The 22,922-nt window shown below is 44.6% G+C and overlaps 1 protein-coding gene across 1 annotated transcript in view; it reads left to right on the plus strand.

Annotated features, from left to right (window-relative positions):
- LOC142302794 (complement C3-like) overlaps positions 1–22,922 on the plus strand; it is a 421,200-nt gene that overhangs the window by 53,626 nt on the left and 344,652 nt on the right. The window contains exons 4-7 of the mRNA XM_075343903.1: positions 4,050–4,144; positions 4,227–4,309; positions 14,913–15,000; positions 15,148–15,250. Of these exons, the coding sequence (XP_075200018.1) occupies positions 4,050–4,144; positions 4,227–4,309; positions 14,913–15,000; positions 15,148–15,250 (369 nt within the window). The remainder of the gene's footprint in view (positions 1–4,049; positions 4,145–4,226; positions 4,310–14,912; positions 15,001–15,147; positions 15,251–22,922) is intronic.

The following is a 22,922-nucleotide window of genomic DNA, read 5'->3' on the forward strand; positions in this document are numbered from 1 at the left end:
TTGGCCCGGTTCTGGGTATCTCCTTAACCCCTGGCGACACACAAGGATGGTGCACATTACTACAGGATGGGGACAAGGATGGGGCACAAACACTACAGCATGGGGACAAGAATGGAGCACATTTTTAAAAGGGGACAAGGATGGGCATATAACTACAGGATGGGACAAGGATGGGCACATTACTGCAGGATGGGGACAACAATGGTGCACTTTACTACAGGATGGGGACAAGGATGGGGCACATTACTAGATTATGGGCACATTACTGCAGGTTTGGTACAAGAATGGAGCACATTTCTAAAAGGGGACAAGGATGGGCACATTACTACAGGATGGGGACAAGGAAGGAAACATTTCATTTCATATATATATATATATATATATATATATATATACAGTACAGACCAAAAGTGTGAACACACCTTCTCATCTCTAGAACACCTGTTAAGAGGAGACTTTGTGCAGCAGGTCTTCATGGTAAAATAGCTGCTAGGAAACCACTGCTAAGGACAGGCAACAAGCAGAAGAGACTTGTTTGGGCTAAAGAACACAAGGAATGGACATTAGACCAGTGGAAATCTGTGCTTTGGTCTGATGAGTCCAAATTTGAGATCTTTGGATCCAACCACCGTGGCTTTGTAGAAAAGGTGAACGGATGGACTCTATATGCCTGGTTCCCACCGTGAAGCATGGAGGAGGAGGTGTGATGGTGTGAGGGTGCTTTGCTGCTGACACTGTTGGGGATTTATTCAAAATTGAAGGCATACTGAAGCAGTATGGCTACCACAGCATCTTGCAGCGGCATGCTATTCCATCTGGTTTGCGTTTAGTTGGACCATCATTTATTTTTCAACAGGACAATGACCCCAAACACACCTCCATGCTGTGTAAGGGCTATTTGACTAAGAAGGAGAGTGATGGGGTGCTACGCCAGATGACTTGGCCTCCACAGTCACCAGACCTGAACCCAATCGAGATGGTTTGGGGTGAGTTGGACCGCAGAGCAAAGGCAAAAAGGCCAACAAGTGCTAAGCATCTCTGGGAACTCCTTCAAGACTGTTGGAAGACCATTTCTGGTGACTACTTCTTCAAGCTCATCATGAGAATGCCAAGAGTGTGCAAAGCAGTAATCAAAGCAAAAGGTGGCTACTTTGAAGAACCTAGAATATATGACATATTTTCAGTTGCTTTACACTTTTTTAAATATTTCATTCCACATGTGTTAATTCATAGTTTTGATGCCTTCAATGTGAATCTACAATTTTCAGAGTCCTGAAAATAAAAAAAACTCTTTGAATGAGAAGGTGTGTCCAAACTTTTGGTCTGTACTGTACATATATATATATATATATATATATGCACAGTGCCTACAAGTAGTATTCAACCCCCTGCAGATTTAGCAGGTTTCCACATTCGGAATTAACTTGGCATTGTGACATTTGGACTGTAGATCAGCCTGGAAGTGTGAAATGCAGCAAAAAAGAATGTTATTTCTTTTTTTTTTTTTTTTTTTAAATTGTGAAAAGTTTATTCAGAGGGTCATTTATTATTCAACCCCTCAATCCACCAGAATTCTGTTTGGTTCCCCTAAAGTATTAAGAAGTATTTCAGGCACAAAGAACAATGAGCTTCACAGGTTTGGATTAATTATCTCTTTTTCCAGCCTTTTCTGACTAATTAAGACCCTCCCCAAACTTGTGAACAGCACTCATACTTGGTCAACATGGGAAAGACAAAGGAGCATTCCAAGGCCATCAGAGACAAGATCGTGGAGGGTCACAAGGCTGGCAAGGGGTACAAAACCCTTTCCAAGGAGTTGGGCCTACCTGTCTCCACTGTTGGGAGCATCATCCGGAAGTGGAAGGCTTATGGAACTACTGTTAGCCTTCCACGGCCTGGACAGCCTTTGAAAGTTTCCACCCGTGCCGAGGCCAGGCTTGTCCGAAGAGTCAAGGCTAACCCAAGGACAACAAGGAAGGAGCTCCGGGAAGATCTCATGGCAGTGGGGACATTGGTTTCAGTCAATACCATAAGTAACGTACTCCACCGCAATGGTCTCTGTTCCAGACGAGCCCGTAAGGTACCTTTACTTTCAAAGCGTCATATCAAGGCTCGTCTACAGTTTGCTCATGATCACTTGGAGGACTCTGAGACAGACTGGTTCAAGGTTCTCTGGTCTGATGAGGACAAGATCGAGATCTTTGGTACCACCCACACACGTGACGTTTGGAGACTGGATGGTACTGCATACGACCCCAAGAATACCATCCCTACAGTCAAGCATGGTGGTGGCAGCATCATGCTGTGGGGCTGTTTCTCAGCCAAGGGGCCTGGCCATCTGGTCCGCATCCATGGGAAGATGGATAGCACGGCCTACCTGGAGATTTTGGCCAAGAACCTCCGCTCCTCCATCAAGGATCTTAAGATGGGTCGTCATTTCATCTTCCAACAAGACAACGACCCAAAGCACACAGCCAAGAAAACCAAGGCCTGGTTCAAGAGGGAAAAAATCAAGGTGTTGCAGTGGCCTAGTCAGTCTCCTGACCTTAACCCAATTGAAAACTTGTGGAAGGAGCTCAAGATTAAAGTCCACATGAGACACCCAAAGAACCTAGATAACTTGGAGAAGATCTGCATGGAGGAGTGGGCCAAGATAACTCCAGAGACCTGTGCCGGCCTGATCAGGTCTTATAAAAGACGATTATTAGCTGTAATTGCAAACAAGGGTTATTCCACAAAATATTAAACCTAGGGGTTGAATAATAATTGACCCACACTTTTATGTTGAAAATTTATTAAAATTTAACTGAGCAACATAACTTGTTGGTTTGTAAGATTTATGCATCTGTTAATAAATCCTGCTCTTGTTTGAAGTTTGCAGGCTCTAACTTATTTGCATCTTATCAAACCTGCTAAATCTGCAGGGGGGTGAAGACTACTTGTAGGCGCTGTATATATATATCTTTAAGCAAAATAGGTGCATGTTTGTTATAATAAACAAGCAAAAAATATTTAAAAACAGTAGTGCAAGGGTGTAGAGAAAAAGAATCTGGTGCCAATAAAAATGTCACTTTGTCCTGCAATCAATGCAGTCCCCCAAATTATTTTTTTCTATGCGCGGCCCATACGCCAGCCGAGTTTGGGACCCCTGGTTTAGATTTAGTGTCTTCATATGTGTGAACAGCCCCATCCCAAGTTCTCCTTCTCTGCTCCTCTCTTATCTCCTCTTCCCACAATCGTGTACAAGATTTCTCCCGCGCATCCCCCATACTCTGGAACGCTCTACCTCAGCACATCAGACTCTCCACTACCGTGGAAAGCTTCAAGAGGAACCTCAAGACCCACCTCTTCCAACAAGCCTACAACCTACAATAGCCCTCAGTCCAGTAGACCACTGCGCAACCAGCTCTGTCCTCACCTACTGTACCATCACCCATTCCCTGTAGACTGTGAGCCCTCGCGGGCAGGGTCCTCTCTCCTCCTGTACCAGTCTGTCTTGTACTGTTAATGATTGTTGTATGTATACCCTCTTTCACTTGTAAAGTGCCATGGAATAATTGGTGCTATAATAATAAATAATAATAATAATAATAATAATAATAATAATAATAATAATAATAATCCCAGGTTAAACCAAAATCACATTAGAGAATCTGTGTCAAAAAAAATGTTGTTCACAGACGCCTCCATCCAATCTCACTGTTGCCAGAGCTACTTTGCAAAGAAAAATCAACAAAAATTTCAGTGCAAATCTGGTAGAGACATCCCCCAAAAGACTTGCAGCAGTAATTGCAGTAAAAGGTGATTCTACAAAGTATTGACTGAGTGAGGGGGATGAATACAAATGCATATCTAGAAAATGCACATTTAGAAAATGAGGTTTAATTTCCTTTATACTTCACAAATACTGGATACTTTGCGTTGGTATATGATATAAAATTCCAATAAAGTGCATTTAAGTTTATGGGTAGAACATTAAAAATTTCATGGGGTATGAAGACTTTTTCAAAGCACTGTATATATTTAAGATCCTTTCTTTTTTCACACAGACTCCCAATAATGTCATCGTTAAAAAAGATGTGATTCAACAAAACAGCAAAACTGGAATAATTTCCTTTTCTTATAAACTGACCGATCTTGTAAGGTGAGTAACGAGACGTATGCGGCAGCGTAGCCTGGGAATCGTACGATTAGGATTATGATGATGACAATTATTCATTTTACAGTTTGGGACTATGGACCATATCGGCAAAGTTTGAGGACACCTTGATACACAATTATACCACCCAATTTGAAATAAAGGAATACGGTAAGGACAAATTACTATCTTTTTAATCTTGTGCTACATATTAAATAGGAATAAGTAGATAACATTACTTGTTTTTGCAAATATTAGTAACTTTTAGTTTACACCATTTATTAGATTTGCCCAAACTGAAAAAAAAAAAGAACTGTGAATTATAATATAGCTTTACAGTGGTTTTCCATTGCAACGCTGTAGTGTTGCTTTAAGGCCAGGGCCACACGGGAGACTACTGCGATCCTCGCATGACACGCCGCTCACACTGGCAGCACAGCGGGAACTGAGTGTCATGCGAGTGTCACTGCGACTGAGGTCATGCGATCGGACCTCAGCTGCATGGTCGGGCCGGCGCTAAGGAGGGGAGGGCCGGCGCTAAGGAGGGGAGTGAGGGATTTATCTCCCTCTCCTCCGTTGCTGTCTATTGTCTTTCTCGCCCTGTACTCGCAGTACACCGGTGTACCGCAAGTGCAGTGCTATTTTTCTCTCGCCCCATAGACTTGAATAGGTACGAGAGAAACAAGGATCGCATTGCACCTGAAGCATGCTGCGACTGTTTTCTCGGTCTGATTAGGGCTGAGAAAATAATCGCTTATGGGTGCTGACACATAAGCTAATATTGGTCAGTGTGGAATGAGATGTTTTATCGCATTCCACTCGCTCCGATTTTCATGCCGTGTGGCTTAGGCCTAAATCTAAGTCCCTTGAGTTCTGTCTAATACTCACCTTCCATCACCTTGATGCTTTTCCAGTGGCGTTCCAATCAGTATTTTGAAAAATGACCTGCCGGCAGATCCAGTGTTTCATTGAGCGTGCAAGAGATCAATCTTCAAAACAAATCTTTAAGAGCCTCGTTCTGGCCTCATTCTGGCTCTCATAGAGATTCATTGAACACCTATGATGAAAGCTTCAGACCTCTGTCTGTTGCAGCAGTGTCCCTGACCCTGCAGTCTCCTCTCCCCCTAGAACAGCCGGGATACCAAAACCATTACTTCCTTAGGCTGCTTTCACACTACGTTTTTTTAACATGTGTCATGAACGTTTTTTTGCTGTTAAAGTGGATCCTGTTTTTACAAAGAAAAATGCATGCAAACGCATGTGTTATTATGCAGGATCCTGTCACTTGAAGTTTATGGGCGGGCATTGGAGTCATGTTATCAGGAGTCAGGGGAACTGAACGTGACAGACTGGGAGCCGGCATCTGACAGCTGCGGAGGCTCGTAACCAAGGTAAATATTGGGTAACTAAGCAAAGTTCTTTGCTTGGATACCCGATATTTACCTTGGTTACGAGCCTCCGCAGCTGTTAGGAGTCGGGCTGCCTGCTCCCAGCACACGTAACCAAAGTAAACATCGGGTAACTAAGTGAAGCGCTTTGCTTGGTTACCCGATACTTAACCTGGTTACGTGCATCCGCCGCTCTCAGGCGGAGGAGAGAGGAGAAAGAGGGGGGAGGGAGAGAGAGAGGGAGGGGGAGAGAGAGACTGATCATGTCAGGCTGGTTTCTGGGCATGCTCAGTAGAGCAAGCAGGATCCTTTCTATCAGCATGCCAGCGTTCACATGCGTTTGCATGCTGTTTAGTCAGGATCCAGCAACTTGCAGTATTTGGAGGCAGCTCAAAAACGCTACAAGTAGCGTATTTGAAAAAAGTTAAAAAACTGCAAGTCGCTGGATCCTCACTATAACGCACGCAAATGCATGTAAACGCATGATGACACGAGTCCATTACAAATGCATTGAAATGAAAACGCATTTGCACTGGATCCGTCTTTGCGTTAAAAAAACGTTCATGACGCATGTTAAAAAAACGTAGTGTGAAAGCAGCCTTAGCTGGCTGCTTGTTCCTGTGGGCATTCACGTGTCATGTGGTCATGTCCATTCTCATGATGCATGTTTGTCTTGCGGAGTTTTGCTCAAACTTCACAGCCTGTCATGGCAGCTTTGGTCACTGTTTACCTTGCGGATTATGACACTACGCCCAATGGTTTCTCTGGTTTCTGGGATCAACCCAGGCAGACATGGGCATCGACATGCTGAGTTATGTGTAATAGGCACACTAGCAAGAGTTAATCTCTGCTAGTCTGCTTGCGAGGCTCCCTTGATCACATGTGGTGGGGATGCCAATCACATCTGCTCCCCTCCTATTTATGCTGGATGAAATCTTCTACCCATGCCAGCTAGAGTTTATTCTGTGTTGTTTTGGTGTCAAAGACTTTCTGGTGAAAGTGTTACTTTTGGCTTGGAGTGATTGTGCAGTTTTCCCCTGTTGTCTTGTTGATTCTTTCCTGCTATTGTTTTCCTCCTAATCCCTTATTGTCTTATACCTCAGTTTGTGCATGCTAAGTAACAGAGTTTTGGTTTCCCATGTTTGTCTATTTTTGTGGGTTTCAACTCACTCCTATCCCATCCCTCTCTGGGATAGGGGGGTATCAAAATAGGCCTAGGAAAGAGATAGTATCCTTAAGGTTAGGGCTAGCTTAGGGCCCCCTAGCTTGAGGGTCAGCATAGGATCCCCGGTTTCCTGCTATCCCATAGTAATCGTGACAGTGGTCCTCTGCTTACTCTCATTTCCACTCACGTGTTGCGCAGTCTTCTGCTATCCCCCATGGCCATTTACATGTTTATCAGTTCCCTGTCCTCCGACACGGCCATCCTCATGTTGCATAGTCCTCTGCTCACCCGCATGGCCACCCAAGACATAATGTGTGAGGCTTACATTTAAAGCTCTACTACAGCAGTAAAACCACCACTACAGCAGTAAAAACACCCCCCCCCCCCTCCCACTGTAGTGTTTCTTTAATCCCTTTATGAGCAATGATGTACTGGCCATGCAGCAGTAATCACTGTGGGCTATTGTGGTGGGCCTGCAGTTATCCCTGCATATGTCTGCTGATTTGAATAGCAGGCATATGAGGCTAACAGTCTTACCCGCACCTACTTGCCACTAAGATTGCAATGTCAAAATGTGACAGCACAATTTAAATAAATGTGGCGGTGATCGTGATATTCCCCACCACCATCAGAGGCCCCGTGACATGTGATGACCCCTGACACTGCCATGACATACTTCCTATAAGAGCCGACAGAACGCCAGCTCTCACAGGAGTGCTGCATTTCTGCTGATCAGAGCTGTGCAGCTCTGATCAACAGAAATGAACAAGCGAACAGACTGCTGATCCATAAAGTCCCCTATAGAGACTAGTAAAATAAATAAAAAAATGTAAAAAAGTTTTAAAAAAAATATGAAAAAAATAAAAACTAAAAGTTCAAATCAGCCCCATTGAAAACAAAACAGTTTAAAAAATATACACATTTTTGGTATCGCCGCTTTCAGAAATGGACGATCTATCAAAATATAAAATCAATTAATCTGATTGGTACATAGCGTGGTGAGAAAACAATTCCAAACACCAAAATTACATGTTTTGGTCGCTGCAAAATTTTTTAAAATGTAATAACAAACAAGATGAAGTGTCTCCAATCATCAAAAGTAAAAGCCCCCCAGTATGTGAGTATGTCTGTGTGTATAGGATTGTGTCGGTCTATGTGTATGATTATTTGTATGTGAATGTTTTCAAATATGTATTCACTTCCATGTGACTATATCTGTGTATATGTCTGTGTACATTTGTATCTACAGCTGTATGCTGTGTGTAGGTGTATATGACCCGCCCCAGGGCTGTGGGGTACTCGGTTCCGGGTGTTAGTTAATGGGATTATGTCACGGGGGCCTGTGCCCGGTTCCGTGGCCCTGGTGGTCGTTGAAAGTCAATAAATAATAAAAATTAAAAAAAAAAAAGAAAGAAAAAAATAAAATAAATAAATAAAAGTATTTCGTGACGCCACCTATGGTTCCAGTATGGTTACTGGGGCTGCAGGTCAGACCTCTGGGGTGATGGTTAGGCAGCCAGTTATTTACGCTTCCCGTAGGTGAAGCGGGGTCCGTAGGGCAGTTTTAGTAGTACACAGATATGGCGGTTTTTCTTCACAGCCTTTTCAACTGTCACTCTAGTACAGCAGCCTATGGCTCCTCAGATGAAAGAAATAAAGTGCGTCACACCAATTCATTAACTCTGACCAGGTTTTACTTGCAGGTGTTATTAAAAATGGGTTCAGTTTCTGATGTTACAGTTTTTGGGTAATCTGGGAACAGTTCAGGATCTCTGCACCAGGTTAGTTGTGTGGCCTCCCTGCTGCGCTGTGTCTCTCCTTGGTACTAGGCTGCCTGTAGCTATACTGTTACGGTTGCTGTGGCTCTGGAGACTATGTCCGGATTTCTTGCTACTGCACATGTGCAAGCGCTGGAGACTAAGTCCTATCTTGGAGCCATTGCACATGTGCGGGTGACATCATCGCTGACACGAGGTCACATGTCTCTGACACCTTCTAAGCTGATTGGCCACTGGTCATGTGCTTGTGACACGTGGTCACATGTCTCTGACACGTTCTATGCTGATTGGTCGCTGGTCATGTGCTTGTGACGCTTTGCTCGGTGATAGGCCAGCGTGACATCATTGCTGTCATTCTGGCAGCGGATTGGCTCTGGTGTCCTCCATCTTGGATGAGGCACAGAGTCTATATAAGACCCTGACGCACGCCGCCCGGCGCTCAGTCCTCTTGGTTCATGCATGCGAGTAGACGCCCTGTGCACGTCCCTCTAGGCATCTCTCTGTCTATGTTAGGTGAGCGCTACCGGCAGGGTAGCGTTCTTATACCTTACAGCTTCGGCTGCAGTCCGTATCCTTACCTCTTAGTGGAGCGGACATAGGCAGGATCCTGAGGCACATGGTCCGGCTGGGCCTTGTGATTCTACTCGTAGGTGGACGTTGCCGCTAGGGTAACGTTCCTTATACTGCGTCTGGCAGTTGTTCGTATCCTCGCACGCTAGGGGAGCGAACAGAGGTAGGAGCTTTGTGTGGCTTATGCTGCTGTCCGTCTCTTTTGCACCACTAGACGAGCGGACCTAGGCAGGTGCCATATCTAGTGGTTCGTGTCCTCGCACACTAGTGGAGCGAACGCAGGTAGGAGCTTTGTGCGGCTTACGATGCTGTCCGTCTCCTGGCACCACTAGAGGAACGGACCTAGGTAGGTGCCATTTCACACTCACTGCTTTTGTCTCTGCGATCATTAACAGAGATCATTCCACTCACCCTCCAAGTAAGGGAGGAATTGCCTTATTTACCAATTATATTCCTCTGTGAGTATAACAGAGGTATTGCACTCTGCACTTGTGCTATTATTTTTTACAGTGGCACACTTATATACCGCTTATCCTCTGCCATAGTCTGCAGCAGAGTCTTTGCACGGTGGACCCTGACTGTCTGACATTCCTTTAGGTTTTATTATCAGACAGCCCCCCGTAACATATACCTTGTCCCTCTCTCACTGTCTTCACCTGTATGGCAGGCGGCGGGAGCTTCTCTAAGGGGCACTGCTGTACTCACTGCGGTCCCTAAGCTCTGTGTAGCGGCTTTGCCTTCAGGTGCTGCTGCGGCCAGGAGATCTGCAGTCTCCCTGGTCCCCGGTCTTTATTGCTGGGCAGATTAGATCCCTTACAATCTCGGACGCCGGTGTCCGATAATCAACGCTGTTCCTTGGGGATGAACCGGTCAGGCTCCACCTCACCGGTCTCTCCTCTTTTGCCTCACTCTTGATTCCTCAGGCGGTCACACAGTTACTTGTGCGGGCTAAGCACTGCCCTCTCCATTTTGATGTTTTCCCTCACTCTCTGCTCGCACAGTCTCCTTTTTTCCAACTGTCAACTGTCTCTCTGACTCCGCCTCCAAACCTGGATTTAAAGGGGACCTCACCTGAACTCGACTTGTAGAGCTCCCCCTTCAGGCTTGGAGTGGAAATGTTGTATGTGGGATTACCTAATGTGGAGATCCTTCCCTGCCCAGGTACAGGTATATTTGTGGCAACTGAACCCTGGGGTGCCACATATACAGCTGTACGCTGTTTGTGGGAGTATATGGCTGTATGCTGTGTGTAGGTGTATACGGCTGTACGCTGTGTGTAGGTGTATGCGGCTGTATGCTGTGTGTAGGTGTATACGGCTGTATGGTGTGTGTAGGTGTATACGGCTGTATGCTGTGTGTAGGTGTATACGGCTGTACGCTGTGTGTAGGTGTACACGGCTTTATACTGTGTGTATGTGTATACGGCTGTACACTGTGTGTAGGTGTATATGGCTGTACGCTGCGTGTAGGTGTATATAGCTGTACGCTGTGTGTAGGTGTATATGGCTGTACGCTGTTTGTATGTATGTGTATACAGCTGTACACTGTGTGTGTGTGCATACGGCTGTATGCTGCGTGTAAGTGTCTCCGTATATGTATGTGTATATGTCTGTACGGTGTGTATAGGCATCTGTGTATTTGTAAGTGTAAATGGCTGTACGCTGTGTATAGGTGTCTGTGTATATGTATGTGCATACGGCTGTACACTGTGTGTATATGTACATGGCTGTACGCTGTGTGTGCACGTCTATGCCGTGTGGGGGTACATGTCTGTATATGTGTACACATCTCTGTACTGTATGTTTACATGTCCCTGTTTCTGGGGTTGTGTATGTGTGTAAGATGTCTGTATGTGAGGCTGTGTGCCCACCATCAGGGTTCACAACATTTTGAATTCAGAGTGTTTTCGTTGCATTGTACAGCACAAACACAGTGGATGGGATTTCTAGAAATCCTATGCCCACTGTGTGTTTACAGCCCACAGTGAAAACTGACCTGTAATGCAGCTTCCCGAACCCTGGCATGTTAATTTATTGCTGTGTAGCCACAAGTGTCTCCACAGAGAGAACAGAAGGGAGAGAACACAGCGGCCCGAACCCTGACTGTGGGCACAGGCCGCTGTGGTCCCTGTGGAGAGCACTCGAGGCCCCACAGGAGAGGACATACTGTGTCCAGGGCACACCATGTCCAGACCGTGGGCACAGCCTTATAGTGTATTGTCGTGTATGTGTAAAACATTTGTGTCTTTAGGGCACAACACTAAATCTGAGTGAGTGCCCACCATCAGGCGTCCTCACGGTCTGGAGACGCAGCATACTTTCTCTGGTGGAGACGCTAGGCTCCTGGGCGGTAGATCGCGCTGTCCGTGCACACCATCAGAGTGACTGTCAGCGGATGTTCGCTGTATTCTCCCGCTCAGAGCACTAGCATTGCTGTTAGAATAAATTGACTTGCTGAGGATAGGAAAGCAGCGCCACAGGTCAGTTTATGGAGCGTCTAAAAGAGCCCAGGGCGCCGGAGATTCCTATAAATCCATCCACTGTGTCTGTGCTATACAACGCAGCATTTTGGACTCAGTGAAAACACTCTGAGTCCAAAACGTTTCTGACACTGATTGTGGGTCCCGGCCCCAAGGGCTCACCCACATATGTGTTAGGGAATTTCATTTGTCTTTCCATGTATATAAAAAGATAAGTGAAATTAACCCCTGCACTGTGACGTAACTATATGACCACCTTATTGTCTCCTTCACGTGTTTGTGTATCTGGTATGTGTTGTATCCGCTTTTTTCATGGGTAGTAATCATAAATCAATAATTAGAAGTGCAATCATGAAAAAACAAACAAAAAACTCCTAAAATTCAAAATTTTAACAGTCCGATTAAAAGTCCCTTTTAATCGGACTATTAAAATTTTTAATTTTAGGAGTTTTTTGTTTGTTTTTTCATTTTTTCATGAGTACCACACATACCCATTATAAGCTATGGTGCTGCTCGCATGTCTGTGTGTTTACATAGACCGTGTGTGATGCCTACGGAGACATCTGTTTTTTTTCCCAGCAGCGCAGATGACAAAGGCCAATAGAAGTCTATGGGGACGTGAAAAACACATACAGTACACAGATGGCATCAGTGTATAGTCCGTGTGCCAGCCGTGTTCCATACGAGTTTAACATTGAAAATATAGGATAAGCTTTATAATTGTTGTACATGTAGTTAGCTGGATTATGGTACTGTATCTATGTAGCAAGTGTGGTTTTGCTCCTATATCAATACAGTAAGCTCAGTTATGGTACCATAGCTAAGCAGTAAGCTTAGTTATGGTACTATGTGTATGCAGTAAGCTTATTCTGTTCCCGTAGCTATGTATGAGGCTTGGTTCTGTTGCTGTTTCTACGTAGTTGACTGAGTAAGTACAATTTTGTTCCTGTATGGGTACAGTAAGCTCGGTTCTGCTCCTGTATCTCTGTAGTAGGCTCGGTTCTGCTCCTGTATCCCTGTAGTAAGCTCGGTTTTGCTCCTGTATCCCTGTAGTAATCTCGGTTCTGCTCCTGTATCTCTGTAGTAAGCTCAGTTCTGGTCTCATATCTCTGTAGTAAGCTCAGTTCTGCTCCCATATCTCTGTAGTAAGCTCGGTTCTGCTCCCATATCTCTGTAGTAAGCTCGATTCTGTTCCTGTATCCCTGTAGTAATCTCGGTTCAGCTCCTGTATCTCTGTAGTAAGCTCAGTTCTGATCTCGTATTTCTGTAGTAAGCTCGGTTCTGCTCTTGTATCTCTGTAGTAATCTCTGTTCTGATCTCGTATCTCTGTAGTAAGCTCAGTTCTGCTCCCATATCTCTGAAGTAAGCTCGGTTCTGCTCCCGTATCTCTGTAGTAAGCTCAGTTCTGCACCCTTATCTCTGTAGTAAGCTCAGTTCTGCTCCCATATCTCTGAAGTAAGCTAGGTTCTGATCTTGTATCTCTGTAGTAAGCTCAGTTCGTCTCCTGCATCTCTGTAGTAAGCTCAGTTCTGATCCCATATCTCTGTAGTAAGCTCGGTTCTGCTCCCATATCTGTGTAGTAAGCTCGGTTCTGCTCCCGTATCTCTGTAGTAAGCTCAGTTCTGCACCCTTATCTCTGTAGTAAGCTCAGTTCTGCTCCCATATCTCTGAAGTAAGCTAGGTTCTCATCTTGTATTTCTGTAGTAAGCTCGGTTCTTCTCCTGTATCTCTGTAGTAAGCTCAGTTCTGATCCCATATCTCTGTAGTAAGCTCGGTTCTGCTCCCAAATCTCTGTAGTAAGCTCGGTTCTGCTCTTGTATCCCTGTAGTAAGCTTAGTTCTGATCTTGTATCTCTATAGTAAGCTCAGTTCTGATCTTGTATCTCTGTAGTAAGCTCAGTTCTGATCTCGTATCCCTGTAGTAAGCTTGGTTCTGCTCCTCTATCTCTGTAGTAAGCTCAGTTCTGATCTCGTATCTCTGTAGTAAGCTTGGTTCTGATCTTGTATCTCTATAGTAAGCTCAGTTCTGATCTTGTATCTCTATAGTAAGCTCAGTTCTGATCTTGTATCTTTGTAGTAAGCTCAGTTCTGATCTCGTATCCCTGTAGTAAGCTTGGTTCTGCTCCTCTATCTCTGTAGTAAGCTCAGTTCTGATCTCGTATCTCTGTAGTAAGCTTGGTTCTGATCTTGTATCTCTATAGTAAGCTCAGTTCTGATCTTGTATCTCTGTAGTAAGCTCAGTTCTGATCTCGTATCCCTGCAGTAAGCTTGGTTCTGCTCCTGTATCCCTGTAGTAAGCTCAGTTCTGATCTCGTATCTCTGTAGTAAGCTCAGTTCTGATCTTGTATCTCTATAGTAAGCTCAGTTCTGATCTTGTATATCTGTAGTAAGCTCAGTTGTGATCTCGTATCCCTGTAGTAAGCTTGGTTCTGCTCCTGTATCCCTGTAGTAAGCTCAGTTCTGATCTCGTATTTCTGTAGTAAGCTCTGTTCTGATCTTGTATCTCTGTAGTAAGCTCAGTTCTGATCTCATATCTCTGTAGCAAGCTCAGTTCTGATCTTGTATCTCTGTAGTAAGCTCAGTTCTGATCTTGTATCTCTGTAGCAAGCTTGGCTCTGCTCCTGTATCCCTGTAGTAAGCTCAGTTCTGATCTCGTATCTCTGTAGTAAGCTCAATTCTGATCTTGTATCTCTGTAGTAAGCTCGGTTCTGCTCCTGTATCCCTGTAGTAAGCTCAGTTCTGATCTCGTATCTCTGTAGTAAGGTTAAAATATGATGCTTTAAGATAGTTTTCATATACTATGACTAAGGGTTCTTGTGGGCAGAAACGCATACGAAAAGGTTTTTAATCTGTCATGCCATGGAATCTTATGCATACTGTTATTTAATGGATAAATAATAAAAAAATAATTTTATTTTATCAAATTGGATGGAAGTGCTAATTTTCTCAATCCAATATGTTCAGAGGTTGTCCACTTCTTTAATATTGATGGTCTATTCTTAGGATAGGTCATCATTATCCAACACTCGAGACTTCCACCAATCAACTTTTCTCGGTACCAGTGGCAAGTAACCAGAAATGCTCAGTTGCGGAGCTGCTCCATCTTCTAATAGCAACCGCCTCTGGGTACTTCCTTTTGATTTGAATGGCAGGCTGATATGTAGTACCTGGCCATGGCCACTATCAGTTGGCATGGCAGTTCTAGAACTGTGCATCTCCGGCTGCCTGCTGCTATTGCCGGCACCAAGAACAGCTGATCGGCAGGGGTGCCAAGTGTTGGACCGCGTCCAATCAGATATTGATGACTTATCCTAAGAATAAGTGATCCGTGTAAAAGTAGGGGACAACTATTTATGGTTGTCCTAATTTCATGTTCCCTTTTACATTTATTTCAGTTCTTCCAAGTTTTGAAGTAAAAGTAATATCATCTCAGAAATTTTTATACATTAACGATAAAGACCTAGAGGTGAAGATAGAGGCAAAGTGAGTAGAAACGTTTGGTTATGTCGAGTTTCCATTAAGTCCAAAGTTGCATACAGATATTTTTCATGGACCTAACTACGAAAGGCATCTGTAGAGACTTTACTAATGTGACTGATTTTTAAAAATTGTTAAATTTTATCTCCTTAGTTATCTCTATGGTGAACCTGTCAATGGCAAGGCCTTTGTGCTCTTTGGAGTCAAGAGAAATGATGAGAAGAAAAGTCTATCAGATACTTTGAGGAGGATTGCGGTAATTCCTTTTATTTCTTCAAATTCTATCTAACTGTATGAATAAAGTCCTAAATAATTTAATTAAATGGGTTGACTAAAATAGGTAAAGGGCCTTGGAGTCCATGGAGTAATGTCTAATATTGTTTCTGATAGAGGAACTCAATTTATTGTCAACTTTTAGAGAGCTTTCTGCTCTTGATTAGGGATTAAACAGTTTCATTCTTCGGCCTTCCATCCGTAGTCTAATGGACAAATGTAGTGCATTAATCAGAATCTGGAGAAGTATTTGCGCTTTAAGAAGAGTGGTCCTCATTCGTTCTCTATGTTTTAGGAGGGGCACTTATCTGGGGTATATGAGGAGGACAAATTGGTTTGAGCATAGTCTACATCAGAAATGATTCAGCAGCAATTCATGCCATGGGCTCGAAGTATAAGAATGCGGCTGACTGTTAATGAGTGTCTGGTGCTGACCTGTGTGTGGATGATCTAGTGTGGTTGTCCATGAAAAACATTAAGCTGAAAGTGCCTTCACTTAAATTAAGTCCATTCAGAATCACTGCTGTCATTAATCCGCTGACTTTCTGCCTGGCGTTACCAGCATCGTATAAAATCCATAACGTTCTTCACACATCTCCATTAAAGAAATTTGTGGGGTTAGGAGACATTCTTCCCTTACCTCCACCTCCAGTCTTAGTTAATAGGTCTTTGGAGTTTCAGGTATCAAAAATGATAGATTCTTGTGTTGTTCGTTGTTCTTTACAGTACATTGTTGAGGGATATGGTCCTGAGGAGAGAACTTGGGCACCAACTTCTGATATCTATGGGTATCATCTGGTTAGGGCATTTCATTGCAATCATCCAGAGAGAGCTAGCCCTGAGGGTCCAGAGGACCCTCGTAGAGGGAGAAGTACTGTCACACAGAGTTTAACTCAAAACTTGTTGAGTGTCATTGTGGCATTGGGTGCTGTTTACCCTACACATTCTGACACTACACACTATAATTTATCTGGTATTTTTGAGCTACACAGGTAGATTCGAGCATCAAAGTATAAAGTGATAATCTTTATCACTGGGCTCCCTGACCCCCCTCATTATCCCTTTACACTTTGATGAAACGTGATTTTATGGAATAAAGATTGAATATAAGGAAGCTGGATTCTCCCTCCTTTTGTTTCCACAATTCCTTGTGTGCCGCCGCCGTGGAAGCAGGCGAGCTGCTCAGATCTGGGTTCTCAGTGTCTCGAGGGTCTCCAGACCCGGGGGTCGTGCGGCCACTCAAATGAAGGGGGGTATTTACAAGGGATTATAGAGTTCTTGATGCCACCCGTGGTGTAGGTAACTTGGGAGACTACCGCCGCTGCCGTTGGGGAGAACCTGGGGTGATGACGGGGGCAGCCAGGTGTTGTAACCCTCCACGGGTAGGGGGGAATGCCCCGGGACTCAGTGTAGGGGGGTGCTGTGGGATGCAGGTTTGGAAGGTTGGAAGGCAGGGAGCAGGGAACTCATGGTTGGTAGTTGTGGTGCTGGATGATGTTGGTGTTGTTTTGGAAGGCCATTACACACACAGACTGTAGTTGAACCAAAAGTCCTGCAGTACCACTGCCGCTCAGGAAGGAGAGAACGTCCAGGTGTCCGCTCCCAATGATATTGCTTTGCTGTGTCCCAGTCTAGTCCGACCTCCTGGGAGCTTCTACGCCTCAGCCCCTCACACTATGGGGCTTCTACTTCGCTGTCCTGGGAGCTCCAACTCCCCAGCCTCCTCTCCCTCTGAGAGTCACCACTTCCTTCCTTCTTGCTACCTGGAGCCGACTGCTCTGTCACCTCCCACCAGTCTGCCTGACTTTTAGGTGGATGGCCCTTTCTCATCTAGACCTACCCACTGGTGTGTGTGTGATTGGGATTTGCATGCTGATGGAGGCAATATCATTAGGTGGAACCTGGAACCAGGGGAGGAGTTGGAATCCTGCACTAGGAGAGAAAGAGCGTGCAGAACCCTGTGACGACCTGAATAGGCCAGGGCATCACAATTGCACTATTCAGAGTTCTGATCCCTGCATGCCAGTATGTGCCACAGTTGAGCTGGAACTTTCTTTCATTCAGATTCGAGCATCGACCAACTGTGCGCTCATTAATGGTCAGGCTAGCGAGACAAACTTTGCTAGCCTGCTGGTTACCTCTGGGATCACGTTGTTGGAAACCTATCACAGTTACATCCCCATCTTTTTAAAACATTGGAGTTTGTCTTCCCACGCTGACTATAGCTTTGTTGTGTTGGTCTGTGTACTATTATGTCTCAGTCCTGATAGTGATTACCTTGCGTGGTGTTTGGGGTTGTGGAATGCTCTCTTCCGCTTCTTGTTTCCTACCTGCTCCTATTTTCCAACTTATTTCTTTTTGTCTTCTACCTTTGTGTGAGCGTGCTGTGAGATAAAGTTTTAGCTTCCCAAATTTTTCTATCTTAAAGATCAGGGCTGGTCAAGAGCAGGCTCAGGTTGGTGTCTCACTTTCAGAGGTAACTCTGAAATAAGGGATAACTAGAGCCATCGTTAGTCTGTGGGTCAGTCTAGGAGCTCCAGTCCCCTGCTCTCCCTATTCATCATGACACCCTAACACATTCTTTTAGGAAGGGAAATTTTTAATTAGTCGGTCTATTCTTTAATAGAGATGAGCGAACCTGTTCGATAAAGGTTCATCAATTTCAAATTCGGTACGAGCGTTATTCTGTTTGGCACGGGCTCAGTAACTCAATAATAACCAAGAAGAAGAATGCGACCGCACCAACTGTGATTTTTCATCCGGTGAAACTTTATTCCATTTTAGAGGTGTGCGATGCAGGCGGGTGGAGGAGACCTGGATGCAGCCCCTCGCTGTGGACGACGGCCGTTTCGCCTCTGATTGGGCTTCTACGGGTCCACATGTGGGGTGAGGGGAGCTCTCCTTAAATAGGAGTGCACATCCAGGTGTCCTCGCCGCCCATACATTGTAACAAAGTGAAGTGTATAATACAATAAAAGATACTATGTCTCCGACGACCGGCTACATAATGTATCATATTAAAAACAATATTACAAGTAACCCAGAATAGGATTAAACACAAAAGTACAGAGTATCCTGCTGCTCTTTAAAGATACATTATGTAGCCGGTCGTCGGAGACATTGTATCTTTTATTGTATTATACACTTCACTTTGTTACAATGTATGGGCGGGGAGGACACCTGGATGTGCACTCCTATTTAAGGAGAGCTCCCCTCACCCCACATGTGTACCCGTAGAAGCCCAATCAGAGGCGAAACGGCTGTCGTCCGCAGCGAGGGGCTGCATCCAGGTCTCCTCCACCCGCCTGCATCGCACACCTCTAAATGGAATAAAGTTTCACCGGATGAAAAATCACAGTTGGTGCGGTCGCATTCTTCTTCTTGGTTATTATTGAGACTGACTGTTTCTGTGCCGACCTGCACACTGATCCGGATTCCACATTTGACAGCTGGATCATGTTATCCTAGTGAGGAATGAGCCCATGGTGCGGTATGTGTGCATGTGTAGTGCAGGACTTTGCTCTTGTCTGATGTCAGTAACTCAATAACTTTCCTCAAAAGTCGACAAAGTTCGATTTTGTTCAGTCACTGATGCTATTCTTTTGGCTAGGATTGTGGTGCTGTATGATGAATGGGGGGATGTGTTTAACCCTTTTCTCAACCGGCCGATTTTGCGCTTTTCGTTTTGTTTTTTTTTGCCATTATTTTTCTGAGAGATGTCACTTTTATATTTTTCAGTCAATATAGTCTTGTGAGGGCTTGTTTTTTGCAGAACGAGCTGTACTTTTAAATGAAACCAATAGTTTTAACATAGAGTGTACTGGAAAACCACAAATAGACTCCAAATGCGGAAAAATTGCAAAAAAAAGTGCGATTGCACTATTGTTTTTGAGATATTTTATTCACAGTATTCACTATATGGTAAAACTGCGGTGTCACTATGATGCCTCAGGTTGGTGTGAGTTCGTAGACACCAAACATGAATAGGCTTACTTTTATCTAAGGGGTTAAAAAAGTCTGAAATTTGTCTGAAAAAGGGCGTACATATTGCGCCATTTTCCACCGACCCATAACATTGCCATTTTTCAGGATCTATGGCTCAGTGATAGCTTAATTTTTGCATTTCGAGCTGACGTTTTTAATGGTACCATTTTTGGTACGTTTTAATTGCCTGTTATTGTATTTTGCGCAAAAGTTGTGGTAACCAAAAAACATAATTTTGGCGTTTGGAATTTTTTTGCCGCTACGCTATTTACCGATCCGATTAATTGATTGAACGCGGTGATACCAAATGTGTGTATTTTTTTTAACCTTTTAATTTTCAATGGGGCGAAAGGGGCATGATTTGAACTTTTAGGTTTTTTTATTTTTTAAACCTTTTCTTTAACTCTTTTTTTTACTAGGTACCCTAGGGGGCTATAAGGATCAGCAATCTGTTTGCTCATTCATTTCTCCTTTCAGAGCACTATCGCTCATACCGGGAGAAAACATAGTACAGCTTAATCCCCACAGGTGGCAGCAGAGTAGTGAAGGAGAGACAAAGAAACAGTGTAATGGAAAGGTGTCAAGGGAGGAATTTGGTTGAAGACTGCTAATGGAGTCCTCATTTGGGATATCCAGAGACGGTGCCGTATTAGCTGTATATCAGTGCCAATATATATCAATGTATACAAGACAAAGAACACATAGCCATACTCTCTTTCAGCCAGTGTCATCAACTGAGCTAGTTTAATTTGATAGATCCAATTATACAGTAACTAAACATGAATAACCTTGAAGCTAACAAGGAGTGCTTTCACTCCCCAATTTCTCACATCACATTGCCTGCCCTCCCGTACATTCCTTCTGTGTGAACATTACTGATAACACTTTTACAGCTTCACATTCTGGCTTCATCATCTTTGGTTAACTCCTTCATGATTATACAACTTTGAATTATACTATGGGTCCATGCGATGGCTACATAGACAGACAGACAATTATGCATCTACATCTACATTTTGATTATTTATATACACAGATATTCTTATTACGTTTGAACAAACAAGCTATAGCTCAGGTGACCTCCACAAAGGCAGCTGAAGTACTGCAGAGTAACTTCAGCAATGTTTTAAGGGTGAATCACCAGGGGGCAGTAGAGTAGTCAAACAGTCAGGGTCTAGCCAAGAAAGTCAAGTCACTGCAAAGGGAGGATCCATATCAAAGTCAGAAAGCAGAACCGAGTCGGAAGCTGGTAGATCAGGTATGCAGAGGGAAACACAAACAACAGACAGGAGAGGGAAGTCAGGGGCTGGGACAAGCAGACAAACGGGGGAGGGTTCAAGTCAGGACACAGTAGTAGGGAGGCAGAACAGATCGGAAACACTCACCAGAGCCAGTATACAAGCTGCAAGACAGAAATATCACTGGCACTGAGCCATAGGTAGGGAGGCAATATATAGCGTCCTGATATACAGAACGAGGCAAGGGAAGTTAACCCCTGACATGACCAGGCCAGAGCTAGGTGTGACAGTGACAGGTACCTTTTAATTGTGTTCCTCCTTTAAGTGTTTCAGTAGCCAGGGGGCTACTTTCATCTCCATTTCTAATATTTCTTAATGATGGCATTTAATGATGGCCATTCAGATAAATGCATAGATAGCTTGAGTCTAGGGAACCACTATCAAAGCTAGTGTACCCATGTACATTATCCAAACACTCTAAAGGCTACTTTACACACTGCGATATCGGTCCCGATATCGCTAGTGTGGGTACCCGCCCCCATCTGTTGCGCGACACGGGCAAATCGCTGCCCGTGTCGCACAACAGCCGTCACACATACTTACCTGTCCGGCGACGTCGCTGTGACGGGCGAACCGCCTCCTTTCTAAGGGGGCGGTCCGTGCGGCATCACAGCGACGTCACTGAAGCGTCACTGAACCGCCGCCCAATAGCAGCGGAGGGGCGGAGATGAGCGGGACGTAACATCCCGCCCACCTCCTTCCTTCCGCATAGCGGCCGGGAGGCAGGTAAGGGGAGCTTCCTCGTTCCTGCGGCGTCACACGCAGCGATGTGTGCTGCCGCAGGAACGAGGAACAACTTCGTTACTGCTGCAGTAACGATTTTTGAGAATGGACCCCCGTGTCGCCGATTAGCGATTTTGCACGTTTTTGCAACGATGCAAAATCGCTTATCGGTGTCACACGCAACGGCATCGCTAATGCGGCCAGATGTGCGTCACAAATTCCGTGACCCCAACAACTCCGCATTAGCGATGTCGCAGCGTGTAAAGCCCACTTTAGGCCCACTTCCCATGTATGTATTTCTGGTGCAAATAGTATCTTTTTTTTCTCACGGGGTACCACACGTATCCAATAAAACCTATGGTGATCGTCACTTGTCTTGACTTGTTTTCATGCAAACCATTTGTCAGTGTGAACCACACAACATGGTTGTTTTTTTTTCAGTCATCATATGGGCCTGCTGTATTTGTGAGACAAACTCTTTAACAAGTTTGCCATTGCAGAAGTTAACTTTAGAGAAGAGCGAACTAGTGATGAGCGAGTATGCTTGTTACTACTCGGTACTCGCACGAGTATCACTGTACTCGGGCTACTCGGCGGGGACCGAGTAATCTCGCAATACTCGTGCTGTACTCGTGGTCTTCATGTTGGCGCTCTTTTTAGAGCCAGCCCTTATGCAGGGATTGGCTGGCAGACCACTGCAATGCCACAGCCCTGTTGTGGAATTGCAGTGATTGGCCGGCCCTCACAGCATGACCGTGCCTTTAGCCCGACACTTCCCCGCTCGGCTACGGCCCCTCCCGCACTCCACTCCGCGTGTATATATATATATGCACGCTTACACACACACGCACGTTTTTTTTTTTTAATTTACAGTTTTATGGTTTCTACATGCTGCCGGTGGTCATTTCAGAATAATACTCGGGTCCCCCATAGGATAACATTGGGCTCGGTGCTCGGGCCGAGTACACGAGTATCTTGGGATGCTCGGCCCGAGCCTCGAGCACCCGAGCTTTTTAGTACTCGATCATCACTAGAGCGAACCTTTCAAAGTTCAATTCACCAATCTTTACCAAGCTTCCCGTTGTTCGCTGAACTGTTCGAAGAAACAGATCGGCAAACATACCAAACCCATTGAATTAAATGGAAGGCCAAACTTATCTGTTGTAAAATGGTGTAGGGGGCTGTAAAAGAAAGAAAATAGGGAAGGAACTAAGCAGTACATACTTACCAATTTCCCAGGGCTGCTGTAACTGCTACTGCAGCTGTAATGCTACTTTCAGGGTCGCGTATTATCTCTCATGCATACTCACTGCTGTCCCCACCCACCAGTGTCTCTGGCTGCAGTCAGACCCCACCCCCAGACCTCATCTGTGATTGGTTGGAATCACAGATTCTGTCTGTGTCCTTATACTGGTGTGAAATAAATTAATTAATAAATTGGCATAGCATCAAAATAAGAGGAACTGCATGCAGCGCTTTTTTTTTAATTTAAATAATTTAAAAAAAACTGTGCGCAGGCCCTGCGTGCAGTTTTTATGTATTTATTTTCACTTATAGATTAGTAATGATGGGTCTCATAGCCCCTCTCCATTACTAATCAAGGGCTTAGAGACAGTTGTGAGCTGTCATTAACCCCTTTTCACGATTGCC

Source organism: Anomaloglossus baeobatrachus, chromosome 4 (assembly GCF_048569485.1).
Source record: "Anomaloglossus baeobatrachus isolate aAnoBae1 chromosome 4, aAnoBae1.hap1, whole genome shotgun sequence".
Taxonomy (NCBI): domain Eukaryota; kingdom Metazoa; phylum Chordata; class Amphibia; order Anura; family Aromobatidae; genus Anomaloglossus; species Anomaloglossus baeobatrachus.